We start from the raw sequence: 16,932 nt of genomic DNA, 5'->3' as shown, positions 1-16,932 counted from the left end.
CCTTAAGTCTGTCTTATTGTGACCCTGCATTTCCTGGTTTTCAGAGGTTGAAGAATAGGCTCTCTAGATCAGTGTTTCTCAACCAGTAGTACAAGTACCCTTGGAGTACTCAAGAGACATCTGGGGAGGTATGTCAACACAACTGAAATTTGAAGAAAACTGAATTTTTGTTTTAAGTTTTACAGCACTTTATTACGTTTGTCCTTTTTACACCCAAAAATTTCATCGCCCAACTATGATTAAGTTGTTTAAACAAATGTGTTGCAACGGTAGACAAAAAATTGTGTCTGAAAACTGTAGGTAGTGGGTGTACTTATACACATATATTTTTTAAAAGGGGTACCTTATAAAAAAAGATTGAGAAACACTGCTCTAGATAATCTGGAAGGCATAGATCAGAACAGACCAGCCTTAATTCTGCAGTGGTGAAGCACTGGAATGGATTCCCTAGAGATGTGGTGGAATCTCCATCCCTAGAGGTTTTTAAGTCTCGGCTTGTCAAAGCCCTGGCTGGGTTGATTTAGTTGGGACTGGTCCTGCTTTGGGCAGGAGGCTGAACTTGATGACCTCCCAAGGAATCTTCCAGCTCTATGATTCTACAGTGAATATATACCCCCCAGGTGTACATAGAGGCACACCAAGATAGATTTAGAAAATCAGTCATGAAGATGCCATACAGAAATAGCTCTTAACACGGTTATGAATAGATGTTATAAGCATGTTAGAGACATGAACAGTGTGTGTTACCGCGGATGGTAAATCTATCGATGGACAGCGTTGTAGAAGGCTATAAGCCATCTATTTGAGTTGTTGGGTTCTTCAGTCATCTAAAACAATTGGTTAGTGAGAACACCAGTCCTCTCTAACGTGCAACAGCCATCGCATGAGTGGAGGCTGCAGAGCAGCACGTCTCTCCAGGACAAGGGCGCATTTGTCAGCGCGACTCAGATGGCAGGCGTTCACCCATATCTTATCAGCACAGATAAGCTTTTATGGGGAGCTCTGTAGAGCGTGCAAGTGCGAATAAATGACCCACTATAGTCGTTAAAGGAGCTGCTGTACAAACAAGAGCTCACCCAAGTCCACAGGAGAAGGGCAGGAATCCAAGGGTGAAGGGTTCACCAGACCAGGGGAGCATTGGCCACATAAGCCTACAACACAGCTCCTTGGAGAAGGTTTTCCTGAGAGCACAGCTGTCTGGTGTTTGTGTAAGAGCGGATCGATCAACGTGCTCTGAGCAGACATGTTCAGGCGGTCTTGAAAATGGACATGCTTTCTCAGGGGGAGGGGTGGAATTAGTGGTGCATGTTTGGGCTTGCCAGCTCCAACACATCTCGTCCTAAGAAGGAGATGATGCCCTAAAATCCACATGCATGGCAAGACTGCCTTGAAAATCGGTTTTCTGCAACAGGGAGTAAGCTGGGCATTGGGGAACAAATTTGGAGGCATCATGTTTAAGGGCATCCAAATTCCCAGACTTCTCCGTATCTTCCCAGTCACTGAGCAGATCAGGACTTTCAAAGTCCCATACAATGTGTGTGAGTAAGGAGATGCTCTTAAACACGGCCGTGCCACACTAGGAGCTACTGATACAAACGTAGGGCCGTTTGTTTAAAAGGCTTGTTCCCACTCACATGAAGGAGTTGATTTGAGTGTTCAAATTGCCCTCAGATCAATGTGTGTAGTGACACAGAAACAAGATGGAGGGCTACCACGGATATTGGATTGAAGGAATTAAAACAAATAGTCATAATTTCTGGATTTGAATATTGATCCTGGCATCTTTAATGTCCGCGCTTAAATTTATGGATTGGTTTGCCACTCTCAATTAGAAGAACACATGTTGTCATCTTCCTAGCCAGTGTGGTCCACCCAAGTACCTGAATTCCATGGAGCCAGAGCCGCCTTTGGGCTGTCCACAGCACAGAGAGGTTTTCAGTGTTTTCTCTGGTAGCAGCAGGGCTGAGAAAGCACGAGCTGGTTGTTTGCTCAGACTGGGATGATTGGCTGCTGGAAGCAGCTTGTGCTCTGTTGGGTCTCATGGACGTTACAATCCCCCCTTTTCAGACTAGAAGCTCCTTCTCAACATCTGTGCCTCCCGTGGCGGGTTCCACGCCGCTCTCCATGGCGGGCAGAGCTTTTATTCGGGATAACCGGTTTCTAAAAGTGCAAGCGATTTACTAAATTCAAGCCTGGCGGCACCAAAGATGATCGTCCTCTTCCAACTCACAGGGGTTTTGGCAGCTATCGTTTTAGTCACCCCTTTTGCTCATCCCAGAACGCAGTCGGTGCCACACCGGACCTCATGACCCTCCTCAAATTCCCCAGCAGTCCCTCAAGGGTTGAGCCGTTCACATTGTTTGATGCCTTCGGTCGCAAACAGCTCTATGTTTGGGTTGACGCCCGTGAAAAACGATGTCCTGTCTTCTGGTCAAAGGCAGGGAGGGACAGTCCGTTCCTTCTGGATGCTTTTCTTCTGCCTTGAGAAAAGGGACTGTTGCCTGCAGCCCTAGATCTAAAAGGGTGTTATAAGGAGGAGGGAGAAAAATTGTTCTTCTTGGCCTCTGAGGATAGGACAAGAAGCAATGGACTGAAAGTGCAGCAAGGGAGGTTTAGGTTGGACATGAGGAAAAGCTTCCTGCCAGGGTGGTTAAATTGCCCAGGGAGATTGTGGAATCTCTGAGATATTTAAGAGCAGGTTGGACAGACGCCTGTCAGGGATGAGCTAGTCCAGGGATGGGCAATCATTTTTGACTGGGGGTCACTTCAGAAATTTTTGAAGTGGCCTCGGGCCACCCCAGAAGGGGCGGGGCCTCAGGCAGAAGGGGGAGGGGCCAGGACACTTCCATGCTTCCCCGCCCACCAACCCGGATTGGTCTGTGGGTGGGGGAGTGCATGAAGTCTTTGCCCCTGTGCCCTCCCCAGAGAGAACCACCCACTGTTCTGAACAGCTGGCGGTTCCCTCTAGGTGCCCAGGCCCCTGGTGGTGGGAGGAGAGTTCCCAGGCTAACCCACCCCCCAGCCAATCAGGGCTCGGGGATGGAGAGAGGGAGCGTGCAGAGTCTCCTCCCACCCTGCAAGGAGCGTGCGGGGCTTAGAAGCGCTGCACCCCTTGCAGGGCATGAGGAGACTTCGCATGCTCCTCCCACCCCCATGTCCAGCCCACGGAGGCCCTTTGCACACCCCTCATCTAGATGGTGCTTGATCCTGCCGTGAGGACTGGACTCAATGACTCGCGAGGTCCCTTCCAGTTCTATGATGCTAAGACTCAGCAGGTCAGGACAAAAATATTTGCGATTGCTCCACCTTGGATGAGGCAGAAACAGTACACAGACCTGCTTCAGCTGCCACACGGGCGGCAGGTCTGTCTCCATCGTCCCTGGGTATTTGGTCTCAGACACAAGCCAGGAGGCCCCCTCTAGACCTGCAGGCTCTTCATTGGACAGCAAAGGCCACTGGACTTGGGTCTCAAGCAGTCGCCTTCTTTCTGGGTACAGAACGTGCTTCTCCCTACTAGAAAACTATCGACGAGAAAGTTACCAGCTCCAACGAGCTGCACCCGCCACTTGGGTGGGCGGAAAGTCTGATTCTCCAGAGGCAGTTTCGGTGCCCGTGTTTCGGAGCATTTAATGCTCTGGAAGTTGGAGTTCTTCTCTAAGGGTTCATCAGGTTGCTCTTTCAACTTGCCACGCTTTGCCGGAGGGACGAGGGTTATTTGGACGTGACTCGGTCAAAAGGTTGAGGGCGGGGTTATCTAATAGAGACCCTCCTTTAGGGGTTCTGTGACAGGTTTACAGCCACTGCTGCAGGGCCGCTATCTTTACAAGGATGTTGCTCAGGCTTCCCTTCTTTGGGTTTCCTGGTGGACTGCACTTGGTGACCCCCTGGGGGACCAACCTTCCTTACCGTGAGGGCTATGGGCGTGGGCATCTGCAGCTCCTCCAGTGTTTCAAGCAAACGACCAGACGGGAACTGCCCAGAAGAGCGTGTGACCCATTGGGGGCGCATTTGTACATGGACACAAATCTCCTTACAGCTGCTGGGGAGGGGAGCTGCATTGTAGTTTAGCCTGGCAGATTTCTCTAGCTCAGAAGATGAGGGAGAGCGCTGGGAGGGGCAATATCTCCTGCAGCTTCAAGATGGTCCGGAGTCGCAGAGGACGTTAGGGGGTCGACGGGATGGGTCTGCACCTGGCCTTCCATTGGATGAGAGCTCTGTGGCAGAGTCTTAGGGCTGAGGAAGGATGTTATGCCTGGTCCCGTTGGGCTAATCACGGCTGGTTTCAACGAAAGTAGGTTTGAGGAACCTGGTTATCAGACCAGGATAAAAGCTAAATGGGTCTCAAGGGAACTGTTGTTGCTGAACCAGCACACAGCAATAACACGGCCATAAACGCACAGAAAATGAAAGCAATAAGCAGTCTGATTGTTGTTTGTGAACATAGCTGGCGATTAGTACGTGGTGTCACGAGTGGGGTGGGATGGGGCAGGTCAGTTATCTCCAGCTCTCTCCTATCTGTATTTTTCTCCGATTATTTGTGCGAGTGACTCTGCTTTCTCTTTCGTGTTCAGCGCCCTTGGGCGAGTTGGGTCTGATGCTGACCCTTCTGCACACAGCTCCAAGGAACCTGGGTCTGTTCCTTCCATGCCTGGCTGCGCGGGCCAGACGGAGTCTGTTGATGTTGCCCCGCTCAGCTGGCCCAGCCTGGAAGCTCCTTGTGACCAGGTCCCAGACTTCTGGGGAGTCCCAGAGAGAGTGCTGAGGCTGTTGCTCCCTGAATGTAGAAGAGCCAGGCAGGGCTGTTGATTTATTTTAGCGGACGGTGAGGTGATGGGGGTGAGACAGTGAGATACAACCCAGACTAGTGGAAGGAGCCTTTGCGTGCCTTAAAGTAGCTCCCACCTGGCTCACAGCCTTCCAGCATGCAAGGCACATCCCGAGTGTCTGTGTGTAACTGCAGTTTGCCAGCTAAATTCTGGCTCTCACCAACCATGGTTACACAACAGGGTATCAGATTCCTGCCCCCCCCCTCCCGCCCCGAAATATACATCCTTTTATTGCCCTCTCCTGGACAGTACTAATATTTTAAGTCCTTTATTCTTTTTGGGCTGTGTCTAGACTACATCCCTCTTTCGACAGAGGGATGTAAATTAGACACTTCGAAATTGCAAATGAAGCCGGGATTTAAATATCCCACACTTCATTTGCATAATCGCGTCATGGTGCACTTTCAAAAAAGTGCCATTTCGAAAGTAAAACCACGGTCTAGGCGCGGGTCTGTGGAAAACAGCAGCCTTTTTCGAAAGCTCCCGTACTCCTCAAAAAATGAAGATGGCTGTGAGCGGCCCAGGTGGGAGCTACTTTAAGGCACTCAAGGTTACTGGGAAGGGTGATACCACCGCCTCCTTCCACTAGTCTGGGTTGTCTCTCACTGTCTCACCCCATCACTGCTCAAAAAGTGAGGAGTACAGGATCTTTTGAAAAAGCCTGCTGTTTTCGACAGAACTGCGTCTAAATTGCAGTTTTACTTTCAAAATGGCGCTTTCGAAAGAGCGCCATTATGTGATTATGCAAATGAAGTGTGGGATATTTAAATCCCGGCTTCATTTGCAATTTTGAAGTGTCTAATTTACATCCCTCTGTCGAAAGAGGGATGTAGTCTAGACACAGCATAAGGGAATAACATAGCAGCATATTATCATATATATAGTAGCCCAATGTCTGTGACTTTGTAACGCTGGCTGTTGCCCCTGGGCAGCGCTGCTGCCTGAGTCACGTCCTTCGCCTCCCGCCGTGGCACTCAGCTGACTTCTGTGCTGCTCAGCTGGGCTGTCGCGGGGCAGCAGGTGGCCATTTGGGCTCCCCCGTGGACGGGGCAGATGACCGTTTTGCGGGACCCCGGGCAGCATAATTCCGCGGGGCCCCCCCTTTGCCATGGTGCATGTGCAGTGACGTAATGCGCATGCGCAGCGGCACCACGACGCATGCGCGGGGCTTTCTGAAGTGCGGGGCCCAGGGCAGCCGCCCCGTTCGCCCTGCCCTATATCCACCCCTGCCCGTGGAGGCCTGGCTGAGCAGCGCAGAAGTCAGCCGAGTGCCACGGCGGGAGGCGAAGGGGGTGGGGAGGTGACGTGTGGTGTGACAGTGGCTCCAGGCCCCGCCCCCTGGCCGTGGACGTCATCGCCCCGCCCCCCTTCGCCTCTTGCCGTGGCACTCAGCTGACTTCTGCACTGCTCAGCCGGGCCGCTGCACGGGAGCAAGTGGCACAAATGACCATTTGGGCTCCTCGGTCCCCCGAGTGAGAGGCAGGAGGGGGAGGAGAAGAGAAAGAGAGAGACAGAGAGAGAGGCAGGAGGCAGAGGAGAGCTGAGAGATGGGGAGGCAGTAGGAGGAGGAGAGAGAGAGAGAGAGACGTGGAGGAGAGACCCGAAAATCCCATCTTATGACAGGCTATTGACTAGTCTTAAACAGAGTTAACCAGACACTTAACTCAAATGCAGTGGATTAGATAAAACTGTAAAACAAGCTTATTAACTACAGAGAGGTTTTAAGTGAGTACGAGTAACGAGGCATAGAAGGCAGAAATGGTTACAAGAAAAAATAAAGACAGAACACTTATTAGTGACTAACGACAGATCATATTAGATTCAAGCAAAATTTCTCACCCCATTCTTCCAGCTACATTATTGAACAAACTCTGAAGGGCAGCAAGTCCCTTCCTCAAAGTTCAATGATTGTTTCCTTTGGTTTTCTTAGGTGCAGAAATGCAACAGCCATGGAGTATGAAAATGGGTGGTTTTTTCCATAATTCTGGCCCCCGTCTTGAAAAAAGAAGTTTCCAGCTGAGAACGAGGAGACAGTCTGTGTGGAAGGTTGTTCCATGCTATTTTATTCATCTGTTAGAACTGCCTCTTTTTCCCGTTTGTCTTGATGACTCTGTTACTGTTTAAGTGAAAATGAAGAAAAGCACAGATCATTTCCCCAGTTTTGTGCTACATGAGTCTGAACATATATTTTTAAAAACATTCAGGGAAATATTATAATCTCAGATAAAACGTTACCACACCTATTTTTCCAAGACAATACTGATCAGCAAATTATGAGTTTTCAGTTGATACCTTACAAGGCATACTTTGTATAAAGCTTATTACAATACCATGAAGGGTGTGAATACGGGCTATATTCCATCATAATGGGGTCACTAAGTATTCAGCATATTTACCTCTTCCATCTTGTTCAGGGTTCAGGTGCTTTCATCCAAGAGCTGGTGTCAACCAAGCAGAGGCTAGTTGTGAGATGGTTCTATTGGTGTGGAGGGTAAAAGAGATGGGTTATTTTGGTGCAATGCTGGCATTTTACTAGGAGTGTTTCAGTGGCTTCTTGTTAACGTTAAAAAGATGGGAGAGATGGTTCCAATCTTGAATCCTTTCCAATCTGGCTTCTGATGTTTTCTCTCTATTGAAACCACTTTCTGAGGGCTCTAACAATGCCTTCCTGGCCAAATCTCATACATTTGAGTATGTCTTCACTACCCACTGGATTGACAAGCAGCGATTGATCCAGCAGGACTCGATTTATTGTGTCTTGTATAGACACGATTAATCGACTGCCACCAAAATGAGGAGAGTAGGTGGAAAATGGTTCATTGTCTGAGACACTGTTGGAAGGGATCTCGTACATTTATACAAGCACCAGGAATATTGTGCTTTCTGTTCTCACCTCACACACCACACCACACACCTTGAGGATGACCTCAGAGGATGGGCATGCGGAGACCAGGGATGAGCTCTTCCTGGAAATCCAGGATCTCCTCAGGCCTGAGGACCCTGGGGCCAGCCAGAAGGCAACCGTGGTTCCTGCCCAACTGACCCGGATTCTCTGCCATGGCTGAGGAGGCAGAGTCTGTGCAGGGAACCTGTCTACAAGTATCAATCTTTACTGTTTATTACGAATATCATTGTACCACCCGGCCATGCAGATGCCCCTGCTAACCCTTCCAACACTAGCTGAGCACCTCCAGTGCACACGGAAACTGCCAGACCAGACCAGGAATGTTATTCTCTTCCCTCTCCACCCTGACAGCCTCCCAGCCCTACAGCAAAGCCAAGCAGCACACATTGCGCAGCCAAACACACCAGTGCAGCCAGCCCGTCTCACTACCTCTGGGGTCTCTCCCCAAGAGAATTTTTGATTGGCTGCAGGAGTGGACCACTGCCTCCATGACTGGCAGCTCTCCCAGTTGCATGGGCTTGTGATCAACCTGCCTCCTTGTAAACAGGAGAGTCTCTCTGACAGCGCCAGGGTACAATCTAGACAAACGAGTAGCTGGGCGTGATGGGGCGGACTAGGCCCCAAAGGCCCCCATTTGTGGCCTTGCCGCACCCTGCCCCAGAGAGACAACAGAGAAGTCCTCCAAGCAGGCTAGAGTGGTGGCAGAAAAAGCAGCCAATCAGGGATGAGGAAGACCCTATAAAAGGAGTTGCCGGATCAGAGTCAGTTCAGTTCCTCTGGAGACCTCAAGTTGTGAGAACCGGGCGACTGGCTGGCTGAGAGAGTGGCACTGAGGTGGGCCCCTGTTCAAGGTGTACCCTGGAAGGGATTTGTGAGCTGTGCACAAAGAGGCTTTTAAGCTGAGTTGCTGAAGAAGCTTCAGAACAGGAGAGTGCCGCACGCACACGTGGCCAAAGGGAGGCGCTTACAAGGAGTGGGTGTCGCCCCATTTAAAGAGACAGGCCTGACAGTGCGTGGCCACTGTTGCCTTCACTCCTGCACTGCTCACAAACATCCTCTAGCATGTGAGTTACTCCCAGCAACGTCCGTCTCCTTTTAGAGCCTGTCAGGCATGCTCTGGTTTTTACCAGCCTGAATTATACAGCAGGGCACCCTGGCATGCTCCCAGCCCGATTTGCCCACAGAAATGTACGTCCTTGTATGTCCCAGCCACATCCTGCATGATCGATGGTCATAAGAGGAGTTATTTTGTTAATCTAAGCGATAGGGACAAATCCTATTATCCCAAACAAGAAAAACCGGATGACATGGACCTAATTGCCTAAATTCACATGCTCGGCTAAATTCAGAGCAGTCTCTCTCTTTGTTGGGGTATGTCCACACAGCGGTGTTACTTCGAGATAACGTCCGTGACCCCAAAATGGCGTTCTGCGCCGTCTGCACAAGAAGCCAGCTCTTTTGAAAAACGTTTGAAATAATGGGCCGTGATGGAGCGGATTGTTAGCTGGTGGTGCTTGTGAGCAGGGGCGGCCCGTGAGCCTAGGCAAACTAGGCAGTTGCCTAGGGCGCCGCCGGCCCGGGCGCCCAATGATGACACGGCCATTGACGGCCATGCAGGTGGGGGCACCGATCGCGCCTTCCACCTGGGGCACCAGCTGCAGTCGGCCTCAGGCCGCACCTGCTTGTGTGTGAGGACCTCACAGTGTGAGCCGCCGCAGTGTGTGGAGGCTGGCAGTTTGGCTGCTGGGTGTGGCAGTGAAGGAAGCTGTCTCGGTCGCTAGCTGAGTGCCTGAGAATAACCAGGGGTGCTGGGACAAAGCAGAGACTGTCTCCAGTTGTCTGTCTGTGTGTGGTTTCTTCCCGGTCCTTTGTCTGAGGGAGGTGCCCCACAGCCTGTGAAGGCTGAAAGCAGGGCTGTTGTCCCAGAGAGGGGCCTGGATATGGCTAAAGCCCAGAAAGGGGGTGGCCCTAGGTTTGGGTCTGCTGGGGAGAAGGATGCTGTGACTTGGGTAGATCCCAAGCGTCTTGCCAGGATGCCAGAGATCAGATGGTTCTGGTGCTTGTATGTTACTTGAGGGACAGAGAATGGTTCCTACGCGTGTGTAACGGGGCAGGGAGCCTTCAGGGTGCCGGTCCAGAGAGCTACAAAGGGAAGGAAAAGGTCTCTGACCTTGTATCTCCTGAGTCTGCCTGTGTGCCTGAAAGGGGATTGTCTAGGAATCCACATGAGGGGCCAGAGATGATTCAGGGAGTAAAAGGATTGCAGGAGTTGGTGACAGCTGAAGAGAGTAAAAGCTCCTTCTTCGGGGAAGATCAGGAGAAAGCCCGGCCTGTACAAAGCAGCCGTTTATTTCATGAGACGCTTGTTTCAGTGCCTGATGGGCAGAATTTATCTGTGAACAGTGACTCCGCCGACTTGGATTTAGAACGATCCAGTGCGGAGGGTTGTGGAGAGGTCTCCGAGGGACTGAGGATTGTTTCAGATGAGGCAGAAACAGCCAGAGAATTGGAACTGTCTTGTGACAATCAAATGACTGTGTTTGACCAGCTTGCTGGGAAGTCAGTGTGGTTAGGACCAGAAATTGGCAGTGTGAACGCTCTCTTGCGCAAGAAAGCTCTGATGGCCATTTTAGCCATCGGGGTTTCTTGCGCAAGAAATTCATGTTGCCTGACTACACTGCCCTCTTGTGGAAGAGCTCTTGTGGAAGAGGGCTTATTCGTGGTGGGGACAGGAATAACTCTTCCGGAAGAAGCCCTGTTTTTCAACACTGTACTGTAACTTTACTTGCACAAGAACACACGTGCAGTGTAGATACCCAGCCAGTTTTTGCGCAAGAACAGGTGTTCTTGCGCAAAAAGCCTGCAGTGTAGACGTAGCCTTAGATTTTAGATTCTGAAGGATTGGCCAAGCGTGCTCTTGTGGGTAAGATCCAAAGTGTAAATTGACCGGGGATCTGTGGCTGGTCCTTTGGGACCAGAAAGACCCATTTGGGGTAGGTGAGATTGGGTTCTATAGCCCCTCACCTGTATTAGGCCCAAGGCTGACGGTGGCACAGGGAGAGCTGGAGTATGAGGGGTTTTGCTTGTGAGGCTTCCTGTTGGCCATATTGGCAGCTGAAGTGCTCAGTGTGACTGGTGTGTGGCCTATTTGGGAAGGGCCTGTAAGGAGCCCTGTTTTTGAGCAATTCCCCCTGAGCAGATGCCCTTAGCGATGCCCAGACCTGGCTGGTCCATCACCCGGGCGCCCCATTCCGGCATCCTGTAAACCTCGTTGCAGCCAGCTCCAAATCTCAAACTGGGCTCTCTCTTGAAATGAGCTACACAAATTGCACAGCGTTGCTTATTTAGAGCTAGCGCTGCTGTGGAGATGCCTCCTTCCTGGCCAGACTTCTTGTGCAAGGAGCCCTTCTTCTGTGTAACGGCGGCTGCCTCTGTTCCTTCCGGGTCAGCGACTCGTTGGCTAGCGAGTGAGCAAGGAGGCACGTTGTCTCTCTTTCCTCAGCTCTCTCCCCCCTTTGAGGGGCATTTCCAGCGAGGAACCTCCGGGACAGAGACACTGGAATGTCAGCCGAGTGCTAAGGAGACTTACCTGCCCCAACAGTCACCGGCCAGAGGAGGGAATCAATCAAGCATTTCCAAGTCACCTGAGACACAGTTGGGAGCCCCCATGCGCAATGGCACTGCCTGCCCCCGTGGCCGAGCAAGGATTTTTCCAGCACTAAAAAGCTGGAGTAGAAACAAGGGGAGCGGGGATACCTCTTGCTCCCTGGTCTTCTCTCTGCTCAGGTAGAAGGGGGCTCAGGCTGGAAGAAGATGCACTGCAGTGGATGGCGAGACGAGTTGAGCAAGGCCATTCCTAGGCACGTGTGAAATACGCAACCGTGTAGGGCACCCAAGCCCCCTCACAGACGCGTGTGCTGCTATGCCTGGGGACGGCCCGGTCACGGCCGCTGCTGGCTCCGCTCCCGCCCCTGCTCTGCAGCTGCTCTCTCCTGCCAGCAGCAGGGCTCCTCCCTGCCCCCGGCCCCTCCCCCCAACCACATGCTCTTCTCAACCAGTAGCATCTGGCTGCTAACTGAAGGCTCCCTCCGCAGCTCCACAGAGACAGCTGCACCCCAGTAGAAGCAGCACTGGGGGGGACGGTGGAAGGAAGCCATGCATGGCTGGTGGGGGAAGCCACATGGCCCCAAGTGAATGCATGGGGAGACTGGGCAGAGGGAAGCCCCAAGCCCCCAGCAGAAGCTGAGTGAGGGGCTGGGAGGGAGAAGAGAGGCAGGGAGACACACCAGCCACTGGCAGAAGCTCTGCGGGGGAGGGGAAGCCTCTTTTGCATAGAGCCTTATAATTTGTAACCATCACCCTGACTTGGTAAAGTTTAGGAATTGGCTTGAGGCTTTATCTTTTTACTCCTGGTGTCACCAGGTCTGACCTTTCACCTTCTCACTCACAAGCAACCTTGCCCTCAGAGGCCTGGGAGATCATTCACATATTCAGCTGGGAGGGATCTTGCCTGCTAGAGGTTGTGTGTGAGCACAACCTGCAGGGGTGAATGTTCTTCATTAAAGCAGCGTTAGGGTATGTCTACACTACCCCCCTAGTTCGAACTAGGGGGGTAATGTAGTCACATGGAGTTGCAAATGAAGCCCGGGATTTGAATTTCCCGGGCTTCATTTGCATGATCCCGGGCAGTGCCATTTTTAAATGCCGGCTAGTTCGGACTGCGTGCCGCGCGGCTACACGCAGCACGAACTAGCTAGTTCGGATTAGGCTTCCTAATCCAAACTAGCTGTATGCCTCGTGGAATGAGGAAGCCTAATCTGAACTAGCTAGTTCGTGGCACGTGTAGCTGCGTGGCATGCAGTCCGAACTAGCCGGCATTTAAAAATGGCGCCGGCCGGGATCATACAAATGAAGCCCGGGAAATTCAAATCCCGGGCTTCATTTGCAACTCCGTATGACTACATTAACCCTCCTAGTTTGAACTAGGGGGGTAGTGTAGACATACCCTCCGAGACATCCCTGGTTGGAAAATTGAAGGGGACATAGAACTTCAACTGTTTGACCATCTGTGACATTCCCCAGAGCATGATCCAATCTGTGTGGATGGGAACTTTAGTGTTTCTTTCTACAGTGTAGCAATTTTTTTTGTCCAGATCATGTTTCCGACCAAAGAATTAGCCCACAGATTATGTTGACACCTGGCTGGGACATCAGCTTGCCCTTTGTCTGAGAAACTCCTCAGATTTGGAATATAGTAACCCTACACAATAGAATTTTGCAATTTTATATACAAATGTTGCCAAACACACTTTACCAGGACAATAATGATCAGCAAGTTATGAATTTTCAAATGATACCTCCAAGGAATGCTTTGTACGGCGGTTACTACAGTTGTGTGCAGGGTTACAGTCTCCTACTCCCTCTGTCTAGGATCGCCATGGGTTTTGTAGACCACATTTTAGCATCCCTGACAATATATGCCTTGGGTGTTTCCATTTCCTGTGGGATTGTTTGCTGACTGCTCAGACCTCTGCACCTCAGGTTCCACCCGATTGCTATGGCCTTCACCCTTCCTCACAAATATTGTGCAAAATGCAATGTGCTGCTATAGTCGTCGGAATGTTTTTCTTCTCTGGGTTCCAGCCCATTCTACAAACAGCACCCCCTCCCTTTCAAAGAGCCAACATACACTCCACTACCACTCTGCAGGTACTGAGGGGTCCTTTCTTCTGTCCAAGCTGCCTGTGCATGGCTTCACTCACCAGGAAGCAGAGGGTACACTGGGTTTCCCAGGATAGCTGGAGCAATGCCCACACTATTAACGTCCATGATGTTCTTGGGGGCAAGCAGTCCTTTTTCCAGTCAGATCAATAGGCCTGAGGTTGAAAAGATCCTAGCACCATGGATGCACCATTCAGGTCTGTAAATACACCAGGTGGCCAGCCAGGCTGTGGAGCACCAGAGACAAATCCCCTTTCTGTGTATACATTTGGCACTGGAGGAAGGGGTGCCAAGGAGGTGGCAAATAGGCACACGGGGTCCATCACTCGTCCCGGCAGAGTTTGGGAGCCCATGTGAGCAGAGCCAGCAATAACCTCCTGAGTTATAACCGCTCCAGAACCCGGTGCCACGGGACCGGTCCATGGGCACCACCCACCCGCATGACTACGGCACTGACAATCGACCTCCATGTGCCAAAGTCATTTGCTACATACTGGTAGGATTCAGGATTGGTGGGATCCCAGATGGCCATGGCCACCCAATTGTCCATGGGCATGGCCCTCTGGTCGCTGCCATTGCAGCTCTGGGGTGACGCCAAAGAGGGGTGCCTTCTCCGTCCTGAAGTTCTCTGACCGCTGGCGGCCACTCCAGAGCTCCAGAACAACCCTTCCCCACGGGCCTGCGCCAGTTTCCGGAGCCCAGAAAGGGTGCTGCTTGCCGGGACGCTGCTCCAGCTGCCCCTCCTCTCCTCGGCTGCTCAGTGGCCTCCTCTTTTCCCTTCTCGCCTCTGCCACCTTTGCATTCCCCCCTGCTGCTGCTATCGCCACATCACCGGGCAACGGCCAGAGCCAAATTCAGTCACACGAGCCCCAGCCCAAGCAGCTGCAATGAATTTGAGGTTGCCAGCAGAGCTGCCCAGGACCCTCGCTGGCTGACAGCGATTCAGATAGGGGGCCAGCCTGCCCACAAGGGAAGCCCGGGGCAGAGACAGCAGAAACATGGGACTTTTTTTTTTTTCCAGAAAAAATGGAGCCCGGCTGGTGCGTGCTGCATATCCCACACTTCCCAGGGACAGCCCTAAGGGAATGCCTAGGGCTCAGCTGCAAGGCAAAGGCCCGTGGGAGGCCGCTTGCGAATGCTGCGTGTTTAGCCCCCAGCAAGCTCTGCCGGCTCACACGATGTGAATGGAACGACAGAGCCGGCGCCCCATGGGCACACTATTAGTGCGGCTCGCTTCCCATGAGAGTGGACGATCGGAGAGGGGGAAAGCTGCCTCCTATCGCCCCTCGAGCTCTTCAACCAGGTGTCTGTGTTTCTCCCTGAGTGCCTGGTAGAACCGCTCTTTGCAGTCGGCGTTCCAACTTGGGGCCAGCCCGTACAGCTTCCGCATCTTGTCCTGGTTTGTTTTCTCGGCTCGGACTCTCTCGTATTGTTCAGCATCCAGAACGGGGCCACGCAATGAATCCAGGATGCTGTCCACTGCCGTTACCCGCTGGATCAGCTGTTCTCGGTGCCGGTCAACAAAATGCGTGTCTGCGTGGAGGGGAGAGAATGAATTGGGAGGGTGAGCATGTTTGCCAAGATAAACACTCACATGTCTCTGGGGAGTTTCATTCCAGTGCTTTGCAGTCTGCACACAGAGGGGTGGCTCACCCAGTGCCAGCATGCGGCCACCTCTGGGGTGAGGTGTGGCAGCTGTGCCGAACAAGAGGTGGACAAGACAAGCACCGAACAGGGATTTCTCCACCCAATTTCTTTGCTTCAGAAACAAGAAACTGGCCTCGGAGAGAAGAGCTGATTGAGAAACTGACGTTTGCAGCTCTGCGAATCGCTACTCACCTGTTGGGTTCATGGTGGAGGAGACAGTGGGCATCAGGTCCTCTAGGAGGAAAAGGGAAAGAGGGAGTCAGCAGATCATAGATCATATGAGCCTTTTCAGGCTTGAGACACGCTGAGGACCCAGAGTCACTAAGCTCAGAATCCAGCCCTGACTCTACGGACATCAGTGGAGTTGCTGAGATACAAATCTGAGCTGACTCTGTCCCTGAAGATCTTGCTCGTAATGCCCCCGTCGCGAGAGAAAAGCAAGTGCAGATGCTGCTGAGCGTCTGAATGCAGGAGATTCACTCCACTCTGAGGTGGCCGACAGACGTGAATGCTGCCAGTTCCCATCCTGTGATTGGCCCGAGACAGTCCATGGTCCAGAGAGCAAAGTTATTATGAGGCACTGGCTGGTGTATTCAGGGAAGGAGCCGAGTTAGTCTGTACGGGATTAACTTCAACAACAAATGGTCTGGTAGCACTTTATAGACTAACACCACATGTAGATAGTGTGATGCGTTTTCGTGGGCACAGCCCACTTCTTCAGATGACTGGAGTTTTATGTATGTTTATGCTCACATATGGGGTGTGTTTATGCTTCTGTGCCCTCTGCTGGAAGGACTCAGATCTGTTCCAGTGTGCACCATAGGCCCGGATGGCCAGGTTATGCACATTCACACAGTTCTGTGAACCAAATAGATCGTGTTCTTCCCAGCGTCCTGCTCACCCATGCTAGGCTGTGTCTCCCGCCAGACCCTAACTGTGGGAAACCCAGTAAAGAACCTGTCAAAGGTGAGATGAATTCATTCTCTAGCCAATGCAAGCTTAGCAGGGGTTCTCCTGGACGACTGGTTTGGGATGCGGTGTTCAAACTGAGCTATGGGGAAGTTCCTAGGAAGCAGACACACAAAGGGGCACACACTGGGGGGTTTGACTCACGCTGCAGGTGACACGCTTTTCGCTTGTAAACAACCATGTTACAAATATGGCCAATGGGAGGGGGTATCTGGGCAAGGTGAATGTGGTGAAAGCCCCTCCCGAAAGGTCACATTTGACTTCTTTTGGTGCACTGAATGGTCTTTAAACAATAAATATTTGGCTAAATTGGATTATTTGGCCTCTGGAATATTTTCCATAATGAACCACGTGAGTAATCCAATAATTGCTTCACAATAATAATAATAATAAATAATGATAATTATTATTCTATGATTCTATAAATTATTATTATTATTATTGTTTCCCTAGGTGGGTGGGGAAGCTCTGGGATGGGTTTCCTAGGGAGGTGGTGAACTCTCCATCCCTAGAGGTTTAATTCCCGGCTTGAGAAAGCCCTGGCTGGATTGATTGAGTTGGGTTGGTCCTGCTTTGGGCAGGGGGCTGGACTTGATGACCTTCTGAGGGCTCTTCCAGCCCTAGGATTCTAAGAACTAACTACATTTAGCAACAGGCTTTACACATGACGGGACTCGGCTTCACCTCTGGGGTGTGCCACAGCCGAACGTGGGCATTATCTTCGCAGTCCCCCTGCAGTTCCCAGGGTTCCCCGGTTTGCAGCAGCAGGGAAGCTGTTCTGGGCAAGATTTAGGGCCATAATTGCGAGGTCAGTCCCTCCTGCCTCTCCCATCTAACTGCCTGGCCCCCACACATGCTTCCTGC

General features: G+C 51.6%; 1 protein-coding gene across 5 annotated transcripts in view; it reads right to left on the bottom strand.

Annotated features, from left to right (window-relative positions):
* Positions 1–7,222: 7,222 nt before the first annotated feature.
* The window catches only part of LOC102458195 (uncharacterized), a 41,789-nt gene continuing 32,079 nt past the window's right edge, over positions 7,223–16,932 (bottom strand). For 2 of the 5 annotated variants that reach the window (XM_075928874.1, XM_075928875.1), the window contains exons 21-22: positions 15,292–15,333; positions 12,750–14,985 (exon numbers count right to left, since the gene is read on the bottom strand). In XM_075928874.1, the coding sequence (XP_075784989.1) occupies positions 14,729–14,985; positions 15,292–15,333 (299 nt within the window). In that variant the 3' untranslated portion in view covers positions 12,750–14,728. Of the gene's footprint in view, positions 7,303–12,749; positions 14,986–15,291; positions 15,334–16,932 lie in introns of those variants that run through there. The other 3 variants (XM_075928877.1, XM_075928878.1, XM_075928876.1) reach the window with 2 other exon arrangements.

This window comes from Pelodiscus sinensis, chromosome 4, assembly GCF_049634645.1.
Source record: "Pelodiscus sinensis isolate JC-2024 chromosome 4, ASM4963464v1, whole genome shotgun sequence".
NCBI lineage: Eukaryota > Metazoa > Chordata > Testudines > Trionychidae > Pelodiscus > Pelodiscus sinensis.
Note: the sequence above shows the minus strand (reverse complement) of the source record. Positions and strands in the feature narration are given on the sequence as shown.